The 24,235-nt window shown below is 29.1% G+C and overlaps 1 protein-coding gene across 1 annotated transcript in view; it reads right to left on the bottom strand.

Annotated features, from left to right (window-relative positions):
• Nucleotides 1-1,887: 1,887 nt before the first annotated feature.
• ric8a (ric8 guanine nucleotide exchange factor A) overlaps nucleotides 1,888-24,235 on the bottom strand; it is a 45,241-nt gene continuing 22,893 nt past the window's right edge. Inside the window, exons 7-15 of the mRNA XM_067284421.1 lie at nucleotides 23,140-23,428; nucleotides 21,867-21,961; nucleotides 21,514-21,685; nucleotides 17,744-17,839; nucleotides 15,789-15,850; nucleotides 12,718-12,800; nucleotides 9,883-10,033; nucleotides 8,415-8,534; nucleotides 1,888-3,129 (exon numbers count right to left, since the gene is read on the bottom strand). Coding sequence (XP_067140522.1) covers nucleotides 3,048-3,129; nucleotides 8,415-8,534; nucleotides 9,883-10,033; nucleotides 12,718-12,800; nucleotides 15,789-15,850; nucleotides 17,744-17,839; nucleotides 21,514-21,685; nucleotides 21,867-21,961; nucleotides 23,140-23,428 — 1,150 coding nt within the window. The 3' untranslated portion in view covers nucleotides 1,888-3,047. The remainder of the gene's footprint in view (nucleotides 3,130-8,414; nucleotides 8,535-9,882; nucleotides 10,034-12,717; nucleotides 12,801-15,788; nucleotides 15,851-17,743; nucleotides 17,840-21,513; nucleotides 21,686-21,866; nucleotides 21,962-23,139; nucleotides 23,429-24,235) is intronic.

Here is a 24,235-nt window from a genome sequence, read left to right as displayed (position 1 = left end):
AAAGAATTCTTCCTTTCCTATAACTACTCAAAAGTCCTTATTTATTATGGGTTTGGCCACGCTCTCAACAATATAACCAAGTAGTGAGAGACGAAGCCTCACGACAGTGAGGATGAGGATTACAAGGGTTTACCTGCTCCTCGAGGAAAATTTCCAAGCTGAAGTGAATTTAAAACTAAATATTCCAGCGTGTCCAACTGCCATATTTCTGAAGGTATTTTCCTAGAACTTTTGCACTGTTCTTTAAGGAAAGGAATGATATTTTAGGTAATAACTCTCCTATTTTATTTCTGAATTTCTTACAAACACGACTGTAAAAACTGATCTGCACTGGAATCCAGTCTTCGAGAGCGGCAGACTGGAGTCTTTCTGTAGATATTTTCCTATATTCTACCTTATTACAACTTTTAGGAAAAGTGTTTTAATTAGAAAAGTGTCTTTCCTACTATTTCTAAAGTGTTTAGACGCTTCAAATAAAGGTATCTTTTGCCAATCGACAATATTCAAACATGTAATAAACGGTTTTATTGATGTTCCTTTAGAAATATCAACAGATACACTTAAAATAAACTTGACGATAAAAATTTATTAAGTTAAAATCGAGAATAATTATCTTTAAGAAAATCATCATCAAACAAACATTTAGAAATAAAAGAAAAAAAAGATTTTATTTGATCTTTTTTGCATTGAATTTGCTAAATAATTTAAATAATTAATACATACTTTTGACATTAATGAAAATATTCGGTTGATAATTTAACTAATTAAAATGTTTTAACGATCGGCAGATAAATTAATTAATGCCATTAATTCACAAGTTCGAGAAAACGGCAATAATAATTAGTTAATGGCCGAAGGAGCGAGAAAGTAAAAGTGTATTTCCTTTTCCTTTTTTTTTTCTTCCGAGTATTGTTTCCTTTCGCAGTCGTTCGGATTTATCATTTATCGGAGCGAATTAAAAATTAATAAGGCATCGTTTGCCGCTTTAATTTTTGATAATTCGACTAAAATGTATACTCGCATAATCAAATAATTCTAAACTTGAAGTGGATATAAATTAACTAGAGAGTATTTAATTATATCAACTCCTCTAAAATACAAACAACAATAAAACTCTTGTGTTTATCATATTTTAAATTATTACTTAAATTCAATTTACTAATTTCAATTATTTAAAAAAAAAACTAATCTCTTTGTAGAAATAATTTGTTTTCACTTTAAAAATCTTTGTAAATGTCAGACAAAGAGACGGCGTCGGAAGCAGATTTTAAAATTGCTGTTTGTTTTTTGCGTAAACGCTCGGTTCCTCTCGCAAATTTAATCAAATTAAAAATATGCGGCAGACGAGAGGAAAAGTTCTTTTTTCGAGTGGGAAAATGTAGCGAAAGTTTAAAAAATTCAAGAGAAAATAATAATAATTTACTCACAAATGAAGATAAAGTTCTTAAAAATCTTCTAGCGAATAATGTAATTTGATATTTTTCCTTAAAATAATTATCTTAAAAAAAAAAAAAAAGGAAACAAAAATTAGAAAATAAAGCAATTACTCCTTAAATTTTAATTTTTTAAATAATAATAATAACAATAGACTGTATTTAAGTGTAAATTAAATAAAATTTATATGTAAATTTCTAAATCAAAATAAAATAAATTTTCTGAAGTTAAAATGAAAAAAAAAAAAAGTAATAAATTGAAAAATAAAATTAAAATTAAAAAATAAATCAATAGGATTAGAGTGAAAATACTAAATTCAGTAACTTACAAAAGAAGAAGCGAGGTTGATCCTTTAATTCTATATCGAAAATAATTAAAAAAAAAAGTTCTAGAAGATTTTATTTTCTATTTATTTGCAAATATTTTCGTGCAAGAACAATAAAAACACAAGGATTTCTTCATTATTTTCCTTTTTTTTTTTCGGTTTTATTTCTGAAAACAGATTACATATTTTCCTGTTGAACGACGAGGAAAAAAATTATCTTAAAATACCTTTCTTCTTTCGGGGAAGGTACCGATGATAAAATATACATATTCACTGTATAACGGCAATTACAAATCCTAAATTTGCTGAAAGAATTATCGACGAAATGCTACACTTAAAGATATCCATCAATAAATTTTAATATATATATATATAATAATAAAGTTCTAAATTAGAACCATATAAATATATAATGTATCAATATTGGTCTCGTAACAAATTTAATATTTCGGAAAAGCAAGAATGCACTTTGTGTAATTGTTTTTAAGACTCTGAAATAATAGATTTATATATAATTTTATATATATATATGTATGTATACGTATGACAGTCGATAGATCACGAAACTTTCAAAATTCACTTTCAAACGATACACAAGAGTTTACATTACTTACAAAAACTATTACTAATGATGATAATAATAATAATAATAATTTATAAATTTGTCTTTGTAGTTTACTTTGCAGAAATGTAACTCGTCCTCTTCTTAAATCTATCGCATAAAAAATAAAATTGTTTAAGGTTTAATAAGTATTCTTTGGCATAAATGCTCGCAGATACATATATATGAAAATATACGACTCGAAGGTCTTCCTTGGAACTGAATGACGGAGGGAGAGGAACTTAGAAGATAAATTATGTTTCGGCATTCGCTGCATTTACGTAACATTAAGTTCGGTAAACGATAACAAATATTACAATTATATAGTACATAAAAATAGATTCACATAAAGCTATTTCTTTTATAATATTAGCATTCAATAAAATAGTTTTGCAGTTTGATGCTTTCTTTCCGTACGTTTGAATGAACACATTAAATTCTCGAGGTATAAATAACCGTCCAATTTTCTAAGATCATTAGAAAACAGAATGTACAACGAAAGAATTAAACAAATTTGCCAAGTATACATAATTGATGGTTACGTCACCAAAACTGGCATATAAATAATCTGTAAGTATAAAGAACCGCTAAAAGAATCTTCATACTAAAAAATCTGGCAATATATCATAATTTTTTTTGTTTGTAATGCTGTAATTACAAAGTAATCGAATTCGATGATTAGACGATTCATTCTCGAAGCTCGAGCACGTGTTCCACCGGATGGGGCTTTCCGTCGTCACCCACTTTCATGGGTTGAAGGATGCCGTCCCTAGAAAATAAGCATCATTTAATATATTTGTAACTATTTACAGACAAGTAAAGTAAATCAGTTCTCGAAATTTCTATATATTGATACAGGGTGACCCAATATTGATTAGTTAACTGACTCTTGGGTCATCCTATATCTATCATTTTCTTTAATGTATAGCTGTTATACAAAATTTGATATATAGTTGTATTTGTTTCGTATAAACCACACTCGTACCCAGCAGAATTCAATATACAAAAAACTTAGATTTAATGGAACGATATTGTTTCTTTTTCGAAAGTTAAAACCTGAAGATGGCTTATTGAGTAAGCCGAAAACGTTAGTTAAATTAATAAATCTCTCAGCGAACATTAAGGTGTTAATTTAAGTTTTTTGTGTATTTGTTTCTCCATAAAAAATGTTAAATACAGTAGAGCATCGATTATCGATCAAGCGAAACATTGGTTAACCCAAAGCGTTCCAGTCGGCAAATTTAAATTTCTGCTAGTGCTGTGAAGCTGCAATATTCGGCTATGTCTTGGGCTACTACAATATTATTTTTGTTGGTGTGTGTGTTTTAGCTGGCAGTACTGGAACGACCATGAGAGGATACTTAATGATGCACCAGGATTTAAACAAATTTCAACATGGGATAGGTTAATATAATTTTTCGTTCATAATCAGTTATCCGAAAAATTGATTATCCAAACAACCCCCGTCCCAAATTGTTTCGGATAATTGATGCTCTACTGTAAATAAAAACAGAAATACAAGCTTACTTCAAACTACTTTGTCAATAAGTTCCTTTCACAATAATTACTACAATCAATTTTTGTTAAAAGGCTGTACAATTCCTATCTCAATTTCATATAAAGAGCTTTATTTTTTAAACAATATCCACCCTGTGGCACTAAGAAGGCCTTTTTAGCAAGCTCATTATGGATTTGATCGGGGGCCACAACGAGGTAGGGCGAGGGATGGGACCCAAAATACCAGGATAGACCATCTCCAGTTCTCTCACCTTAACCACTTGGCCATACAACCATCCATATATAGAGCTTATAGCCAAGTTTATAAAATGTTTACATGTAATTTCTCTATTATCTTCAAAGATTAAACACACATTTACAGTATATTGTATGTATTTTTTCAATATACTTTGCTTCGTATTTTGATTAAGTAAATATATAAATTAATAATATAAGTTTGATTAAAATAATTTCTCTCATATTTTTAATTAATATAATGATTTACATAACTGTACATAAAATGTCTCAAATGCTTTATTATTTAATTCGTCGAAGAATCTTAAAAGACAATATAAAATATTGCGTAAAAGAGAATAATGCTTGTCAATCACTCGTAAATTTTTTGTGGTATTTTAAAATTTACTTTCTTTAATAAGAAACACTTTAATCAATTATATACAATATAAATGCAATTATAAAAATCTCCACTGCATCAAGTTCTTTGTAAATAGTCAATGTTGAAAGTTGTAAAAAAATAGTAAAATAATGTAAATGAAGTGTCATTCTGAAGGAGCGAACTGCCAAACAATCTCAAAGTCGTAAATAAATAAAAGGCGTTAGCCGTCGCTCGGGGAATTCAGCAAATGAATAAATCAATTGGTTTCTTAACGGTTACCGGCTGCAGCCTTAGCAACCGTCCTTTCTGGAATGTTAGCTATTTTGTTTTATCATCTACTAATTTCAATTGGCAGGAAACGAAAACTGAAAGATGTTAATCTGAAATTTATAATTTTTCTTTTGTACTTTACACAATAAAAATTTCAAAACAACAAAATTTATTGTTTAAAAATATATATTTAGCATTGAAATGATTTACTCCGACGAAAATTCTTGGTACAAAGCAAAATGGTGTCTTTGAAGCAATATTACATTACGTTGATAAATAACTGAGTTAAATAAGTGGAATTTTGTTGTTGTGAAATGTTTGTAAAACTTGAAAACTGTAGATGAATATCAAACTGATATCTTTGGAATTGATGATAAATTTTTGCCAAATGAACTGCTGTATTATCAGGCTATAATAAAACTAGTTAAATAATTAGATATAAAGACTTTTATAATCTTATTGCCACCCAATAAAATGGCAGTTCGTTTGGCGTTAATTGAAAATCGGATTGGTGGATTTGATGATAATTTTCTCACGAAATTAATATATGTCAATACTAAAGGATTACAAAAACTGATTTGATTTAAGGAAAACTAATTATTAAATAAAGCAAAATAAACCATAAAAAATGCATAAATTAAATAGTCAAGATTTAGAAGTCATTTGCTTGCCTTCAAAGTATGCACTAAACTTAATGTGGTGCTAAACCGAAGGGTCACAAATAATAAGGTGTATTCACAAGTTTAAAATTCATGTAATTTTGTGGTAAAAATGCTCTTTGAAATTCAAAAATTATACATTTAGTAACTCAGGTTGGAACATTCTCTAGTTAATTATTAAAAGAAAAATCCATTTGTAAGTATTTATTGGCATTTTGTGAGGGTGGTGTTATATCAAGGTTGACTGTATTTTGCAGAACATAACATATACAATAACTGAATGAGTTCAAAGTACAGAAAAAGTAATAACCAGCATAAAATTCACCCAACAACTAATTAACTAAAAATGTTTGTTCATATCTCAATTTTATGTCAGATATTAAAAGTTTTTGTTTAAATAAACTTGGAGGAGACAATAAATATTAGGAAATATATATATAAATATATATTTAACAAATAATATGTCAAGCTGTGAGTTCAAAGTCATGTACATTTAAAGCAGCCCAAGTAACCCATACCATTATCTTTTAAATACATCGATTTGGAAGCAAAGATTAGATGGAAGTTCAATTAGCATAAATGGTAATTCATCTGTGCAGTAAACAAAACTTGCAGGTTCAGACAAATTACAGATAAATCTAAATTAAAGCATGACTTTTTATTTTGATATATTTACATATACAGTGCAATTGTAAAATCACTCTCAGTGGGCAAAGAAACAGGAGGAGCTTTCAGGAAGAAAATAATGACATCATTGGCAAATCAGGCATTGAAAGCGATAAAGTTATGACATCAACATTCAGCTAAGCCACATGGACTTGACCCACTGTATAATGGAGCAACTGTATAATGATTTGAAATGAATATTCTAAAATTCTTTAAAATTGTGTAATTTTTTGTTTGACAATTCTATTTTATCTAAATTTTAAAGTGTAAAGTCATTCAGCAACTTTGGCTAGCCTAAAACGTCATGTAGAAAAATATCTTAAGTAAATGTAAAATGAAGAATGTTCGAGTATTTATATCAATTATAAAATATTACATTATATACAAGATATTAAACATCTGTCCGAGAACAAGAGAGATCTTTCTAACATTGAACAAGTGTATGCATGTGTAAATGCTTGCTCCAGTACTAAAATAATCAAAGGGAATCAATTTAATACAATTTAACAAAACACAAATAATCTCTGATAGAGAAAACATTGCAGAAATTGATATTTTAGTGCTGAAACAAGCACAGACCGCACGTATAACTCATGAAATACTGGAAAGATCTCTCTTGCTACGACTGCTACGAATTTGTAGTTTCCTGCAGCAGCCACGTCATGCATGCGTGAATCTGCAAATGTCTGTGAATTTCACCGAGAAAAAAGAAGAAAATTGCTAGAAAAGTCATTATAAAACTATTATTTGTTGGAACCATTCTTTTTGTTCAAATAATAAACTGACACAAAAGCATATTAAAGCCATCAAGCTTGTTATAAAGAGAAGACTTTGATCTTGATTCTGGCAAATAGTAACAGTTGTAGCAGCTACTTTACAAATTATAGCTTTTTAGTTAGAAAATTAATAATGCTATACAGGCTAATGCTTATATCTCAATATTTTGGACAAGAAATTTTCTTTGAAACAGAGCAGTTCTTAATAATTTTGACTTTTAAGTCAGGGCAGTTTGGAGTAATTTAATACTTCACATTTCCACAATACTCTGATATTTTTCTATCAAGGATAATTTTATGTAAGTTTATGGTTAATTTAGCAAAAAAATACGATTTTGTTTTAATTTAACTTATTATTATTTTATCAACGTTTTAGGAAAAAATATGTTGATAAACCAAATGAGATCAAACCAGAATAAGCTATTGAAACTGCATAAAGAATTTTACATGGTTAATATAACAATTAAAATCTACTATCTCCAAAATTCATTCATGAAAACGGTTCAATATAAATTACATGTGGATTAAACTGACTCTTGTTCTGTGCTAGAATATTTATTGTACAAAGAGTTATTTCACTGATAAAAGGGCTGAATGGGCATCCTGGCATGTGTCCAGGGGACTCTGCAAAATGATCATCATAAAAATTAAAATAATAAAAGAAACAGAAAGAAAAAGTAAGAAATGATTCAGGAAATGTAATATAATGTACAAATCTAAAGTAAAGAAAGTTGTAGTAGAATTTTCATGGACACCAGTCACTATAGGGGCCTCCGAATAAACAAATCTGTCTGTGACTGACAAATAGAAACACATCTAACTAGCCAAAAGCACAGTTCTGATCCATTTTCATATGCTCATCATTAATAACCAGCATTTTAAATGGAGTATACTATCTTACATAAAATACAGATTGAAGCTGACAGTATTAGCTTAGAACTGCATTGGAATTGTTCAGACTAAAAAAGAAATTTTTTAGAGGAGAGGTTCCACATCAGTATCATCTTGACTGAACTTGTGTTGGATTTGATATCTTAACCAAATAATTTCTTTAAAATTAAAATTAGGTTACTTCTAGAACACTTTGCAGATGAAGATTGTGATAAAAAACAGTATAATAGTGTTAAAGGATTATACTGCAGTGTAAATTATACTATATTAAATTATACTATTATATAATATTACACTACAGTATAATTAATACTTTTAATTATATTAAAAATAGTGTAAATAAAAGTTTGCAATGTTCAGTCAATAAAATGTTTAAGTGAAACACATTCCTATTTAAACAGTGCTTGTATATATGTAAAATGTTGGAATACTAAATATACAGTAATCCCTCCATTTATGCAATCAATTGGTTCCACAAAAACATGTAAATAACAACTGTAAAAGAATCCATGGAAAGCTGTTCCATATTCTCAAATATAGTATTTTACTCTTGACGTTTTTTACAATTTTTTACCACATTAATGTATATTTTCACAAATGGACTGTGTAAAAAGAAGAATTACAGTATTTATTTAATATATAAATTAAGTAATAAATAAAATTTAAAAAACTTTAATACCTGGTCAATTTATTCATCATATTTACAAGCTGCATTGCTTCGTATTCCTTTTGCTCTTCTGACATGCCTTCGAGTGGACTAGGTTTTGGTTCTTCGTAACATCCTGACACTGGATTTATTCTACATACATAAAAATAGAAATATACACTTTTCACAATGCAATTAATAACAGTCAACTAAATGCTTTCTATATTATAACAGGGTAAAACTTTACTTCTTATGTATGATGTCAAAATGTTTTCAACACTTAAGAGTTCTTTATAACCTTATTATTTTATACATACCAATGATTCAGTTTTAATTTTTTTAAATGATTCTGTTGTTTGGTTGTTTGACTATTTTAATATTTTCTTCTATAGAACATTATTTTTAATGAATAGACAGCTTGTACAGTACAACTGAATGCAGTTCAAACAAATACACTAATACCAAATATCCATCATAAAAAAGAAACTTTAATACACAAACATTTTCAATGCCATTATCAAGTTTTAACTTAGACTGCATTCAAATTGCCAATGACAATAACCACAGATCCTAAACTATAACTGTGATGTGTCTTTTGTCATATTCCTTCATCACCAAATGCATTGTTCACTAGTTTTCATGTTAGATCGTGTGTAATTTACATTAGCCTTAGCAATATTACATAGATTTCTGCACTTTTAGACTCACTTGTCTGTTTTAAAAATGGATATGTAGAGTAAAATGGTAATTCTTCAATGTCGACAGCTGAATTTATTACTGTTGTTAAGGAAAACACCAAAACATCGGTGGTGAATCAGAGCTACTCATATTAATATAAATTAGTTCCTCCATCTTATTCAAACAGAATTGTGAGAAAATTATGTTGATCGGCCAATCCTATTACAGTAATGAAAAATGTCGAATCGTGAATAACTTTCGGATTACAAATAAATAATAAAAATATTAGTTTTTGTTGTCATCAGTGTAAATGTAGCATTAGAAAATTCAAATAAAAATTGTAATTAAAACAAAATTTTTAAATCAAAGGGACATTAGTTTTATTGGATGCAACTGTATGCATAACAGATGACGCGTATTACTTCAAATAAATTATTGTCTGTGCTGTTACAGGATGGAGGTTCTTTTGATTAATGCGAGTTTGTTTGCCTATTAGTATTTTAATGATGCTGGATTTTTATTGTTATTGTCTTTATTGCTTATAATAAATTTAATAACTATAAAAAAAATAAACCTTTAAGCACTGTTAAGTTCCAGAAGGTAAGAAATTAAGCTCAAAAGTGATTGACCGATTTATGATTTTTCATAATTATTACTCCATTAATTTAAAAGCAAATATTTTCTTGTTTAAACCATTGAAGAATTACCTTGTTTTAAATTTTCATTGTTACAGAATTCAGAATCAAACTTTTCTTCATCAATTTCATTTGTAAATCTTATGTAAGAAGTATGAATTAAACTTGAAATATATAAATTTTATTACTTGTCTTTATATTTAAGATATTCTTCTGTATCACTATCATCAGAATCACTAGAATAATCCCTTGCATTTCCTTGTCTTCCTTGCATGAGACCGTGATTAGTGAGAAGTCCTGCGGCATTACCATAACCAGTATACTTAATAAGTCGTTCCACTATACAAAAATAATAAATCATTTTAATATAATTTCTTAGATTTTTGCATTCAAAATTCAAGAGATAAAATCTATGATAAATAATTATAAAGCTAATCAAATTTAATCAATCATTAATTGAAATTACACTAATCTTAAAAAATATTGAAATGAAGAAAGGAGAGATCTTTATGTTATATTCACACTCCTTCATACTTAAAACTAAGATATCTAGAGTTTTTTTATTCTTTCATATCTGTGGACACTACAAAGTATTTTTTTGGGCCCATTGTGGTTCAATCTGGCATACAATGGGGCAGCTAAGTGGCAAGGGATTGCACCCAACACATCCCCGTTAGACCACTCCCCAAAAAATTCCTGGGTTCTTTTGATTGAGTCGGTAAGGCTAATGCCTTATCACATCAGCCATCTGGCCAGCTACATCAAGAAATTAGTAATGCTCACATTTTATTATTATTTACAACAGGCAATGTAATTAAATTCTATAAAAAATGATAATACTATTTCTAAATGAAAAATTATGAAAATGATTTATGAAATTACTTTTGAAAACATAATACATAATCCCATTTTTCAAATGTTAAATTAGAAGAGAAACAATAAACAAGATTAAATTAAAGTACTTTTTATTTTAAAGCCTGTGTGAAATTGGGGGGGTGCCGAATAAGTCGGAAACCCACTCGATTGTCACCAATGTGTGAGATCCCGGGGAGGTAGGTAAGAGTTTGTCGTACCTCTTTTTCCGGCGTCTCACTTGTCAAGGATGGCTGTTACGTTGTCGGCGCGTTACGCGTTACGCAAGTGGATGAGGAGGAAGGATGGGGTCGACGATAAGGCGAAGCCGACAGTCAAGAAAGACACCATTTTATAACAAAACAAGATTTAATAAAAGCTAAACGAACTAAAGTACACTTCTATTCTTGTATACAAAAAGGGGCCAGAGAGAGAGAGTTTACAATTATTTTTCATACCTCTTAACAAGTCCGTAATAGACGGAGTTCGTAATGGACGAATATTCTCTCAGAGGTGACGATGATGTTCGGGATGACAGAGAATCAGTTAATGGGACGATGGCACGTCGAATCTTAGAATTCGTAGACTGGACAATGGCACTTAAAACATAGACACCTTGAAACTTTCGGGTTCGGTCGACGGCGTAGTGCACTTCTTAGTGGAGAGACGGTCCGACCCCTTTAGGGGGAAGGAAGCGTCTTTTATAAGTTTTTGATGGGAAAACTTGTCACGTGAGCGAAAACGAATCGCTATTAGGGCCATAGGTGTTCCCGGGATATTAAATAAACGACTAGTTCGGACGCTAACTATAAACCATCGTGCAAGATGATCTACCTGCTCCGAAGGAATAACGGCTTGTTGACAGTTAGGGGACAATTGTTGCCATTCGAGGGTCAACAATTTCCCGGGTATGGAATGTTGTTGATTAAGTCGTTTATAACTGGAGTGAAATAATTTAGAAATTTTAGGTTCTTAACTTCCAGATTTCACACCTGTATCTGCAGGAATATGGCCATTAAACAACAGCATTTGAAATAAAACATTTAGAATATTTAAAAGATTGAACAATGTAAAAGACATCACTTTTATAGTTAGTGCATAATTTGACTTTCTAGCATTAAATAATAATTAAAAAAGAAACCTCAAAAATACTAAAACTGACAAACATTTGAATTAAAATTTGTTACATTCACTCTTCTAATTTAATACCTTCAAAAGTTATATAGTATGGGATTAATAATAGTTTGTGTGCATAATATAACTCTCCATATGTACAGGGTCTTCCAAAATGAATGCTATGAATTCAAATTACTGTAATTATGTTAATTATTACCCAAGAATTATGCAATTTACACTAATCAATAGATTAACCATCCCTATTTTGTCTCCCATCTGCATCCAGACATCTTGCTGTCTACTACCTCTAGACAGTGCCATAAATGAAGGTGGCAAATTTTACTTTACTTTTTACATTAATCAAATGTTTATAATTAAACTAATATATGATTGAAACATTAATCTTTCTACTTTTTTAAGAAAAAAACTAATCTTTTAATGTACAGTATCTATGTTATTATTATGAAGACTGTACCAAAAATAACACAAAAGTGGGCATAACATTTTTACTTACTGACATCAATCATTGAAATTGCACTTGTTAGTAAGAGTAACACTTCCTCTATACAAAAGTACAACTCAACAGAGTCACAAGCAATGCATTTGTGCCAAAGTTGTGTTCAAAGTGTAAATGCATTATTTATAATATAAATTATGTTGAGTAGTATCTTTGTATTGAGGAAGAGTTACTGTATGTAAATAAAAAAAAAATTATGCCCACTTTTGCATTATTTTCGGTACAGCCCTCTTATTTTATAAAAAGTTACATCATGTCAATAAAAACATTTTGTTTTATTTTCATTAATAAGTATTATTTAATAATAGCGAGGTTGAGGCTGAAGTTTTCAACGCAAAAACATGTACGTTGGATGTTCACTGCCACTTTCCTGTAAGCCTAGAAGTTTGGCAACGACGTTTGGAAAGTCAGTGAAATCGTGCTAGACATTCCAAAGGCCATTGCCAAACTTCTAGGCTTACAGGAAAGCGACGCTGAACGTCCGACATACACGTTTTCGCATTGAAAACATCGGCTCAACCTCACTATTTACACTTACCATTTTCTTTACATAAAATAAAGAGAAATTCTGCTACAAGCTCTTTAACATCAGTCATAGGTGAAGTCATCAATTTAACTAATCTATTCATCAAAAAAGTGTAAATAATATATTTTATTAATGAAGATTATACAAAAAAAAAAAAAAAAAAAATCCATTATTCTATCATAATAATAAAATAACATATATATATTTTCTGATTTATTAGGTTTAAAATCTACACTATAATTTAATATTTTAATAGTTAAGTAAGTAATTAGTAATTACTTAAAATGTAAATTTATTTATTTAATTAATTTACAATCACATAATAAAAAGGAATGTCGCATGTAATTAATAGTTGTATGTATATCATTAAAAAACATTTAAGTAGCAGCAAACTTATTATTTCTATATTAATTTAAAGCAAATGAATGGAAAAACGTTTCTGATAAATACACTTCAAACATTGGCTAAAACAAATATAAATAAAAATAAATATTCAAATACTAAAATAAATAAATATGTTTATTTATTTTAGCCAATGGTTGAGTGTATCCTGATGAGTCAATGTTCTTAAAATAAATGTTTACATCTACTTCACAATCTATATTAATATTATAGTGTTTTTCAACCTTTTTTATCTCATGGCACACTTGAACCTATAATTAAATTTTCACAGAAAAATCACATAATTTAAAATTGTGTTTGTAAACATTCTATTGCCATATTACTTGCCACTTAACCTAATTCTTTTTGTCTATATTTTTTGTGAATTAAATAAAACAGTATTGTTGTTCCTTAAAATAGCAGCAGGTTACAGCAATAGTTATTAAAATTAATAATTATCATTTACATAAGAAAAATAATTAACGTTACGTCTTAATCTGCATAAAAAACTGGCATGATAATTTCCTTTAGAAACCTGCCCTACGTCCTGCTATGTCTAAGTTAAAATAATTTGAACTAAACAGGGACAATTATAGATACATTTTTGATTTAAAGAAAATTTCATTTTAAATGAAATAACCTGGTGTTATGCTTATATAATTTTGCTTATGAATATATATTTTTTACTACATTATGTATACTTTTATTTACTATAACATTGAAAAACTCGTATAATCAATTTATAGAGGTTTTAATTTTGACGTGCAATTAATGTTCTTGGACTTCTTTCAAAAATAATTTATTTAATAATCTTCATAATTTTCGTGGCACACCAATTGAAAATCACTGATATCATATTATATCTACTATAGGATATACTCAAACATTGGCTAAAAAGTAATGTTTGAGTGTATCCCGATGACAGAAACAACAACACACGAAAGCATTATTATATATTGTATTATTCATGTGAGAGCCCAGACTTGACGAAAAAATTTTATTCAAAAATTTTTCGAAAGAGGAAAAAAAAACTAAAAAAGATATAGTTGTGTGTTTTCCCACAGACTTGCTTCTTTTCCAGGATGACACATCAAATGTATCACCAGGAACCTAACGGAAAAATCGCCATTGGACTGTAGAACTAAATATTACCGAAAAAGGACACGAGTAGCGAGGGGGAGGACCCAAAAATAAAAGAACAGAATCGATGACGACAGAGGAGTTCGTCGATCATCTAGAGTTGGTTGGAGTTAAGGTTCACTATTTTGTAAGTTGCCAGCCCCAATTCCTTTGGACAGTTCCCCAGCTGTTCATCTATTTAAGACATTGGATAACTGACTTTTGAATTTACATCCACCTATATTAAAAGCTATCCCATCCCAGGACAACTTACCAATGTTCAGCTCAGCTATAGAATCTACAGAATATCTCCAGCACTGTCTGAAACATCTCTAGAAATCCCCAGGAAAAAGGCTTATCTCTTTGGAAATTCCAAGGTATTTATCACACCACAAATTAAATGTAAACTCTCTATTGTGCAGCCTACTATGTTAGTCTTTTTTACATAAAAGCTTATAAAATATTTTATGCTATACAAACCCTTATTAAATATGTCATGCTATATAGCTAAACTCTAGTATGTGTATATGTGTAAATTAATCTATACAATAAAACGAGTATTTGTTCAGAAATGCTGTAGTTGGGTGCGCTTCATTCTTGCAGCTATGCTGTCCATGGACATCCTCCATCTCAAATCTGGCTGCCTACAAACAAGACCGCTCACGCACGAAATGAAACATAATCGCTATCATGATTTCTGCGTCCTTTAAGGCAGAGTGGAGTCAGTCCTGACGTGGCATCTTGATGTGATGCCGACTCTGTAGTCACATTCATAAAGCTTTCTTAGATATAAAGTATTTTTTTTTACAAACACACTCAGATGCTTTTAAGTACTACTTCCCGTGCTTATTTTAATAAATATTGAAATAAAACAAACGTTTTCAGCTGCTTTAGTGGCCCTCATCAGCTTACAAAAAGAATTTCTTACACTTTTAAATTAACTTGTGCAGACAAAAAATTAGCACACATAAACTGGAACTATACTAACCAAAATTCACATCTAAAAGCTAATTCCAGCAGTAAAAGTGAACAAACTTTAATGTTCGAACGTTTTCGGCTTCTTTTAGAGGCCCTCCTCAGACAACAAAAAAAAAAAAAAAAACAGTCTATCGTTCTCTCTTATCTTGGTTAAGAATAGATTTACGCATGGTGACGCTGGCCAAATTATACAGAAAGGCCGTTCTATCCCTAACCAAGATAAGAGAGAACGATAGAACTCTTTTTTTTTTTTTTGTTACCTGCAGGAGGGCCACTAAAAGAAGCCGAAAACGTTCAAACATTAAAGTTTGTTCACTTTTACTGCTGGAATTAGCGTTTAGGTGTGAATTTTGGTTAACTTGTGCATTCGATAAAAGAATTTTTTTTTACAAATAATCTGTTTTACATAAATTCAACAAACTTTAACATTTGAAATGACTTCTGAAAGCAATTTTTTTTTCAAATTTAAAAATTATAACAGCAATTTCTCATTTTATATTAATCTATATTTAATCTAAAAGTTTTCAATTTATTTTTTGTTATGAAAAATCTGTAAATTACTATATAAAAAATTAATGAGTTTTGAAAGTTAAATTTTTAAGTACCTGTTTCTAAGAGTCATGCCTTCCTCTGGTCTGTTCATGACATCTTTGAGTGGTGGCAAGACCTACAGAATTTTTTATATTCATTAATCATTTTAAATATATGAATTCTGTACATTTATAAAACAAAATAAAATATAATATTTAACAAAATCTAAAAAATTACAAAAAAATTAAGATACTTTAATAAGTCTAAACATTAAATAATATACTTAGGAGCAAAATTTATTGGAAATGAAAAGTAAAAAGTGGAAAAAATAAACTGTTGTAAATACAATACAAAAAACACATTAAATAATCATTTGATCTATAAAAAACAGTTAAAACTTTGGGTCACCACACACAAATTTTCAAAAATGCAATTACTCATAAAGCTTGTAAAATAATTTATTAAATCCTTACTCATCTCCTAGACCAAAGTCTAATAGGTTTTATTATAGGTCTATTAAGGTTTATACTTTATATTTTTTAATATTAAATTTTTATATTATTTAAAATTATTAATAAAAATAAGAAATAAGTTTCCATAAATAATACATAACAAACAAAACAAATAATCAGCTCTAATGTCCTTTATTCTGAACTACCCCCTTTATGTTCTATCTTAACCTTTTTCTGAATCTATGAATATCAAGTTAAAGCATCAGAAGCTATATTTTTCTATCTGCCTAACTGCAAAAATTGGTTTTCTTTGTTAATCTATCTGGCATAAATCCAAACTCATTCTTACTTATCCCATTCCTAATCATATTATCTATGATCTTTCCTTGTGATGTTATTGTATGACTCATTAATTTTATTCATCTAGAATTACATACTCCATTACACATCCTTTTCTGTTATATAACAGCTCTTATCCAGTTCTTCATTCTTCTAGAATTGAGTCCCCTATTGCTATCCTGTTAAATAACCTAATTAACCACTTTACTCCAAGTTCACCTACAATTTTCCATGTGTCGGCAGTGATCCAATCCAGCCCTACAGCTTTTCTTCTTTTTAAAGCTTCATAAACCTATTTGTTATATTTTCATTGAAGTTTTTCTGATTTCTAAATTTGAGCTACTGCTTAAACCTGTACCTTAATTTAAATGCTTACTAAATATTCCATCAACTCCCTATTTACACCCCTTCCTTCCTTACACTAATTTCTTATCCTCTTTATCTTTTTTAAGCCTACCTTTTCTATATCTCTACTTTTTCTAAGCATTGCTATTTTATAAATGTCCTTTGCTCCCTCCTTACTATCTAAATTCTCGTGTATTGTGTATTATTTCCCATATCTTGCTCTAGCTTAATTACTTTTCTGTTATTTTTTATTTAATTTACTGCTCTCGTCTCTGTTCAGTTCAAACTTCCTCATTAAGATATTACGTTCTTTAACTACTTTATTTTTCCCTATTTTTGTGACATCCAAAACAGGTTTTGAATCTTTCCCAAACCTTTGAAGCTACCATATTCCACATTATCCCTGCTTTTCCAACAAAGCTCCAATTCACCCATTCAAATTCTTCATGAAACCGATGGGTTAAATTAACAAATCAAAAAACCTTAATGTGTTGCCAGAAAAGAACTTTAATTCAATTTGTTTCAGACAAACTTTTTTGATCTAAAATAGATCTGCTTCAAGTGTGTATGATTTAATGTTCTATACCGGAATCTACAAAAGAACAGTGATGAATTTCAAATCTAAATACAAATTTGAAAATTCAAAAACTGTAGTAGTATTTGACATGGAGTATAGTAATGGAATAGGAAATATATATACTTCTATATTCCTTAATGCACACACGTTTTTGTCATCAAGGAATGAAGAATTTGTATGTCATCAGATGTGTGCACATTCACAAATTTATAAACATATGCATTTGTTTACATAAAATGTAAATATTTTGTGAAATAACTGCTTTAAATTGATTTGTGTACTTAAGCAATAATATTTTGAGTAAAACAATCAATACCTTAATACGGAGATATTTTCGGATTGTTCGGTTTGCACGAGCACATTCACAAAGACAAGTCAAAACTGGAGTCAGACTTTCCTTTATTTCTGTTTTCTAAAAGTAAAAATATATTAAATATTTTGAAAATATATATACATACTTTTTAATATTTGTACAATTGCCTTACACTATTTCTATAAATAAACCTTCATTTCATGAAAACATATTGAAGTATGTAATGTTTATCACCAATTACAAAAACTTACATTAAAAAAAAATTTAAAAATTCATTGTTAGAATAAAATTTGTCTTAATCTTAAGGAGGTTTGATGGGATAAAGCAATGCAACATACAAATAAACTGCCAAGGGAGCGTCACTCAAAAAAATTGTACATGAAACTAACTCCTTATTTAGGTGTTAGACACACAAAGAAACCCTGCAAACTCCTTGTGGCTAGTTCATTGTCATGTGCAAACCCACAACCAACTACAAGGTAATTTCATCCACTTGGCCACTGATGGATTAATCTTAGGGGTAAAGAACTGTTTTCATCTATAGAAAAAGTACTTATTGTCCAATAATATAAAACTTGTTGATTTTTATCTTCTCACTCATGCATTTTTACAATATTGTTCCATCAAAAACCAATACTGATACATTTTAAACATTTTCTTTTAATTGATATACTACTCAAAATTTAATTTAATATTAATGTTTATAAACTTTATTATTACTTTGTATAAAGTATCTTAAAAGCAGATTATGAAAAGAAGTAATTATTTTGAATAATCACTGCAACAATGCAGACAGATAATTCTGCATTTTAACTAAATGAGAAACAGAAATAAGCAGTTTTTGCTATAATTCTAACAACTAAAATTACTCGATCTTGTATAAATAATGAAATCAGAATGCAAAATAACAAAAAATATTTGTAATTAGAAGACACAAAAATGTAGTCTTCACATTATCTTGTTTCATATCAAAAGAACTGCATATTGTAGAGTGGATTAAACTTTAGTTAGATTCTTCGCTCTAAACAAGTAAAAATTAGACACCCACAATTGCCATAACTAATCGGGCTATATTTTGAAAATAATAATTATGAATTATAAATAAATTTGGTACTGGAGGGAGGTGTTAGGCACCATCTCATATTAAAATTAATAATTATAATATTTAATTAATTAATTTAGAACAAACAGGAAGAAAAGAATCGGCCCAAAGTGGGACTCAAACCTGCAACTCCCACCTACTGTTGCAGCGTCATTGCCAGTTATGCTATCTGGACTTTTGAACCGATTTCCTCTTCCAGTATATATAAGCCCAATGTACAATCATCAACAGTTAATATGGTGCCAACCGGGAACATACTTGCACCCTTGGCCAGAAACATCCACTCAAGGCACTCAGTCGACCATTGCATACCCCAGCAAGGTATGGATATACAAATATAAACATCAATCGAAACCTGATGCATAGTAAATTTGCTATGAGTTGGGTTTCGGTTGATGTTTTTACAAGTAAAAATTGTTGAAAAGTTTATTTGGAAATAATTCTACATCTTACTTCATTGTTTATACAAGTTCTATGTTTTAAACTATACAGGTCTTCCAAAATAAATGCTACAATTTTAAAATACTGTAACTATGTTAACACTGGCCAACAAATTTTTTCGAAATCTGTTGCATAAGATTTCTTCACTCATTCTTAATAATTTGGGTGTGCTGATTTCAAATCTGCAAACAGTTTTTTCTCTCCATGCTCTAGTTTTCACACAATTCAAACTTTTGCATTCCAGCACTTTATGTTTATATTATTGGCATGATATATGATAAAACTGTGTAGATATGAAAATGTAGATTCTTTTTCATATCTGATCATGGCTACAAGGAGACATCTATGAACAAACAACCTCAACACTTTTTGCTACATTTGTGGATACTTCACCCTTACTCGACAAAGGCGTAATATAGCTTTCTTTGCGAGACACGTTTATAAAGCATACTTCGGACTTACTATTGGAGACCAAGACAAGAAATGGGTCCCACATAGGGTGTGTCACAACTGCAAGGAAATGCTGCATGATTAGACAAAAGGGAAACAAGGGGTTACCTTTCAGAATTCCCATGACTTGAAGATCATGGAAGAGCACTACCAAGGAGATGGGACAAACATATGATGGCAGACTACTGCTGGAGCATTACACAGGATTGTCCTGAAATAGATCACAAATGCAAGAGCCTGAAATGCAAATTTCTGCTTTGATTGTATGCACTTGTACTTAGCCCACATTGTAGGATCAAATGCATTATGTAGCAATCAGTTGATGCCTGTCTGTGTTTCCAATTTTACCCACTACAGACATGTAGACTATTTTGCAATGTAATAATTACTAATCACCTCATTTTAGGGCAAAGTATGCCTGTATGTGTTTCATTTTGTACCAATAAAAGAATTTACACTATTTTGAAACTTAATGTTTATTAATTAGCTAATTTTAAGATAGTTTATGACTGTATGGGTTTAGTTCGTATTACTAAAGACATTTAGACTATGTTGTGGTTTAAAGTTTATTGCCCAGTTCATTTTGAGAGAGTTTCGTCAAATATCTATCCACATATGCAAAGAGGTTAATGAGTTAAACATGAAAAATTGAAATTTTGACATTTATCGATTGCAAAAAATCCAGAGCTTTCTGGAAAAAACGAACCTATGATCTGAACACAGTACCCCCAAATTAGGTGTTGATAGTTATTCAACAAAAAATTTGTTGGCCAGTGTAATCATTATCCTAGAAGTATGCAACACATACCAATCGATAGAGTAACTGTCTGAGTTTCATCTCCCATCTGCATTCAAACATCTTGTGTCTAATATCTCTAGGAAGTGCCATAAAAAAAATAAATAAATAATGGACTCTGCAACAGAGAAGGTATTTTGTGTACTGCAGCTCACAAACTCAGAATTACTTGAATCACAATGTGAATAATCTCTGTAGGAGCTGTAACATTGTGACTACTGAGGGAGAAATGACAACAGATATATATGCTGTAGCAAGTGTAGGTAGAATCTGGGTATTAGCTGGATGCATGCCACATGACACAAGATGCACTCTGAGAAACTGTAATGGGCAAACATGGATAGTTTCCAATGATTTAATGTACCTTACAACATTCTTGGATAATAATTAACATAACTACAATAATTTAAAATGATAACATTCTTTTTGGAAGACCCTACACCAGACAGACCTATAAAGATATTTTACAATAGGAATGATTAAAACTTCTAAAACATAAGAAACTGCAATGTAATGAAATTCTCATTAGAAATTGAATTAAAATGATTGATACATTTGCACTTAGTTAAACAATTCTGATAATAAAAATTAATTTTTCTGCCAAATTTTCAAATAAAATAAAATATTTTAATAAATAATATTTAACTAATTTAAATAACTACTCACCACACTGAATATTGTTAATAACGTACACCAAGGAACCAATTTCGGTGTGATAACGAAACAACAAAAAAACAAACTTTTCGAACCCTTCTGGGCTTTGCAACAGGTGCAAACCGTTCCTAGATGGTTATTTGATTAACGAATGTTGTTTAAATAAAAGTTTGATCATAAGTTAGAAACAATTTACGAAAAAAAAAAAAAAAACTGTTGCACATGTGCAACAAGTCGGCCTGCCCAGACAAATGAGCGGCTAGAGCGTATCACACCATAATTGGTTCCGTGTACGTTCTTGTCTAATTTATTATTTTTATAAATGCAAACCTTATGTAATCGATTTTCCATAAATTTTAAAAGCACCGAGATAACTTCCATACTCATCCCTTCGTATTCGTGCTCTTTGTTATCACTTTTATCAATAGGAATGTCTGTTAAGGGTATTAACAATTCTTCGTAGCTGGAAGTAGGCATATTGGTCAAAAGATTCACAGTATGACTGAAAAATAATTTTAAACGAAAATTTATGTGAATGTAATGATGATGATAATAATTTAATACAAACATACTGTAATCATTTAATAAAATAAATAACTTATCTATTAACTTCATTAATTGTATGAAAGTAAATTTATGGAATAATTTTAAATGGTCTTGTAATCATTTCCAAAAATAGTTACCTGTGTAATTCATTTTTCTTATCCACAGTTGACGTATCACATAGCAAAATATCATGCAGTATACTAACTAATCTCATAAAATGGGCTTCTTCTTCCTAAAAATATAAATCAATTAGCATAAATATAATGTTTTTATATTTATATATTTATTCATATATAGGTGTAGCTTGCTTTAAGATGCTTTGCAAATGCAATGTTTTTAAAGTTTATTATCTTTGGCCCTCACCTTGCTCTTAAGGAGGTTTTTAAAATTTTTTTATTTACTATTATTTTACTTTTGAAACCTTTTTAAAGCCTACTGCTATTATGCATTTGATTAAAAAAGAGCATAAGAATGTTTTTAGGCTTTTATGTGCACTGGGAAGTGGGAAAAAAGGTTGTAATTTATTTTATAGTAGCAGCCTGTAACTTGATAAACTGTATTAGCAAGGCATGAGTGTAATAAATTTATTGAAATATATAAAAATAAAAGTTATACTGTTAATATATCTGGTTAACAAACTGTTGTGTTTCCACAACTTTACAATTAAAAACTAAATAGTATTTCTTTTACAATAATAAATTACAAGTAAATTACTTGTAACTGATGTAATTCATTGTTTACAAGTAAAATTACTAGTTCCACAAATGTTTCTGCTACTATTTTAATATCCAAATTCTATTTACAAAGTTAAATTAATATGCCTCAATGTCCTTATTTTATTATAATATAATTTTCATCTACTAGTACGTATTTTCTATTATCAGGACTTATTAGACTGGCTTTACAGATAATGCAACACAGTTTCACAGATCTATTTACAAACTTTACAATCTGACATTAAGAGCTTTACTTTATTAAAATTATTGAAAGAGAAAGAATTTAAAGTAGATGTTTTATTTAGAATCAATTGTATAAATGTACTCAAATTTTTGTAACTACAGTATTTTGTCAGTTATAACATTTTATAAATGTTGAAAATCATAACGGCAATTTGAAGCTATTGAAGAATGTATTTTTGCATTGCTGAGCATTGGCTCAAGCATCGTTTAATTCCAGAATTCATTTTTGGGCTATACAGAAAAATCAATAAGCAGAAGTACATTGTAATTACGAAATTATTTGTATCTGCTTAAGAGTTCTGAAGAGCTTTTAATGTCATAACTATGTCTGTAATTAGTTTAAAGTTTTCTTAAAAAATAGTGAACAAAATCTTTAAAAATATATTATTCACATTAATTTTAAATTCAATTTTAGAATAAGAAACAAATAACTTAAATATATTTCACCTACCTCATCTAAATTATATCTATCGACATTAACTGTAAGGTTAAAGAGCACTTTCAATACTTCGCAAGCAAGATCAACTTCTTCAACACTTAAGCATGGATTAATATACTGTTCTGCATCTGGAAAACATTTATTTCCCTTCTGCTTTCTGCTTCCTCTACTGTAACGTTTCTTTCCTTCCTTTTTATGATGAAGATTCTGTTCTAACAGCCTTTCAGCATTACATTTTAATATTAAATCTAAAACTTCCATGAGATATATAGTGCCGTGAAGATTATTTCTTAATTTTGGCCTGTATAAAATTTATAGTTTATATATTATTTCACGTTTAACTACTTGCAGATTAAGTAAGTATGATTAACTACAATTTAAAGATAAAATATTTTACAATCAATCAAAAAAATCTAGAACATAAATATTAAAAATGCACAGATTTAGAAGAAATACTCAAATATTAAAATGTTTTATGTTTATATTTGAGTGTTTCTTCTAAATTTGTGAATCTTATTATTATTAATTTATCATCCCAGACCTTTTTATCAATTATATATTTTTATACTAATCCACTACTAGAAGGACCAGTTTTTACTGAGGGGGAAAAATAAACCTCAATATAAAGGTCAACATTGCCATGTGGAATGTGTTCCTGAGAATATGGAAAAGGACAAGATAAAAAGACATTTTTATTTTCTGTTTGAGTGTTTAAAAGAAACATTCAATCTTTTAATAATTTCTATACACAATTATCTACAAATTATGTAAAAATTTATAATAATAATAAATTGAGCCTCAAAGTAATTGAACATAATGACATTTACCCAATAACTTAAAAAAATATTTATGAAGTTATGTGAAATCTAGTTTTTGAAACTATTTTTATAATAATAAACATCCAGCAACAAGTTGCATAACCTTCACAGCAAAAAATATTTATGTTTAAGAAACACTACGATACATTAACACAAAGTTCATATTATGTGTGGGCCATCTGTTGAGATTTTATTATAAAACATCTTTTATATCATTATTAATTTTTATAGAAAGGCAAAAAAGGCTTAATTTTGAGGATAGAGACAAGTTTCTAAAAAATATTGTAAAT

This window comes from Centruroides vittatus, unplaced genomic scaffold, assembly GCF_030686945.1.
Source record: "Centruroides vittatus isolate TY-2023 unplaced genomic scaffold, ASM3068694v2 scaffold_1172, whole genome shotgun sequence".
NCBI classification, from domain to species: domain Eukaryota; kingdom Metazoa; phylum Arthropoda; class Arachnida; order Scorpiones; family Buthidae; genus Centruroides; species Centruroides vittatus.
This window is presented reverse-complemented; position numbering and strand designations above follow the sequence as displayed.